At 40.3% G+C, this 1571-nt stretch overlaps 1 protein-coding gene across 1 annotated transcript; it reads left to right on the top strand.

Annotated features, from left to right (window-relative positions):
• The first annotated feature begins 17 nt into the window (after positions 1–17).
• Positions 18–844, top strand: LOC107081519 (glycerophosphodiester phosphodiesterase domain-containing protein 5-like). Its single transcript, XM_015369685.1, has 3 exons — positions 18–113; positions 292–442; positions 590–844. The coding sequence occupies exons 1-3, from the start codon at positions 52–54 to the stop codon at positions 842–844; spliced, it is 468 nt and encodes a 155-aa protein (XP_015225171.1). The 5' UTR covers positions 18–51.
• Positions 845–1571: the final 727 nt, after the last annotated feature.

The following is a 1571-nucleotide window of genomic DNA, read 5'->3' as shown; positions in this document are numbered from 1 at the left end:
AGTGACTGACTGTAGCCTTCTTTGCTGCAGCTGGCCCCTGAAAACACCATAATGTCATTTAGCAGAGCCCTGCAGCATGGAGCTAGCTCTCTGGAAGCAGATGTCACCATCAGGTAATTAATCACCATTTATTTATATTTATGGTTTGATTCTCCACATATAAATTATTGCTGCCATGTGGGTTAGTAGAGTTTGATTGAAAAAATGCAGTAAATTTTAAGCAAATTCTGCTTCATATATTTATTTTATGTTTAGCTGAAGACAAAGCAAAGTCTTTTTTACATCCTGTAGTGTGGATGGAGTTCCTTTCCTCATCAGGGACCATACTTTAAGTCGGACTACAGACGTCGGTAAAGTCTTCCCCTCCAGAGAGCACGAAGATGCCTCCTTCTTTAACTGGACAGAGATTCACTCTTTAAATGCAGGGCATTGGTTTTTGGAGGTACTGCATACCCTAAATGTGTCAGAACCGCTGAAATATAAATGTTGGCATTAAGTTGCAGTCATACATCTAATGAAGCAAGGAGTTTATGCAACAAACTAATCTCAGCTTCTCAGTTGTATTTTATTTTATTTTTTTATCCTCCAGAGCGACCCCTACTGGACAGTAAAAACCTTGAGCACGAAGGATCGCACCAGGATAGCAAACCTGACAATTTGCAGCTTGGTAGATATGCTACGTCTAGCAGCCAGAGCCAACTGCTCGGTGTTGCTCAACATCCGCAAGCCTGCACCAGATCACCCCCGCTTCCGCAGCTGGTTTATGGACACACTGTGGACTCTGCAAAAAGCAGGGATTTCCCAGAAAAAGGTGACATTGAATATACAAATCTTCTGGTTTTGAGCTTTTTACATTTTTAACCTGTCAATCTGAAAAAAAATTAAAATCCCATGTCCTAATACTTTGCAAAAATTGAGACTCAGGCTTTAGTTACACTTTTACTCTGACTATCCAACATTATTCTCTGGCAAAAGTCTCAGGAACAACCTTTTTGTTGTGTAATCAGAGGCAAAAGTAAGACAATAAAATGGCCAATGACCTGAATTTGTTGAGTGCTTTATCAGGTCTGAGGACCTCACACTACGATCAGTCATTCACTTTGTAGACTGAAGATGGGAAACTACACTCCAGCACTGAGACAGACAAAGCTGGATTTAAAACCGACAACCAGTTTGTCCTGCTACTCGTTAGTGGAGAAGCTCTTACCTGCCAAGGTAATTTCAACCAGTGGCTTATAAATCAATCAATCAATCAATCAATCAATCAAGTTCTTTATTGTCAACTACAATTTGCATTGTAATCAAGATTTCAGTTTGAGTACAAACTGTTAATCACTTACATCACAAAAAACACCTCTGTACAAAAAAAGCCCATATAACATGAGACAAACATTTCAGCAAAAGAAAAACACTGGAGGCTGGAGCCACATAAAAGTGAATCTGACATCTTGAGCGTAATTTTGTGTATGCATGATGAATGCATTCTATTTATCCATGAACGCGGTCCTCAGGCCATTGACCTTGATAAGATGGAAGGGTAGATGGGGGAGCCAGCAGTTCTGGGCCCTTCC

The sequence above is a fragment of the Cyprinodon variegatus genome, unplaced genomic scaffold, assembly GCF_000732505.1.
Source record: "Cyprinodon variegatus isolate N-32 unplaced genomic scaffold, C_variegatus-1.0 Scaffold5965, whole genome shotgun sequence".
In the NCBI taxonomy this organism is placed as follows: Eukaryota; Metazoa; Chordata; class Actinopteri; order Cyprinodontiformes; family Cyprinodontidae; genus Cyprinodon; species Cyprinodon variegatus.
The sequence above is the reverse complement of the archived record's forward strand: the minus strand, read 5'-3'. Positions and strand labels throughout refer to the sequence as shown.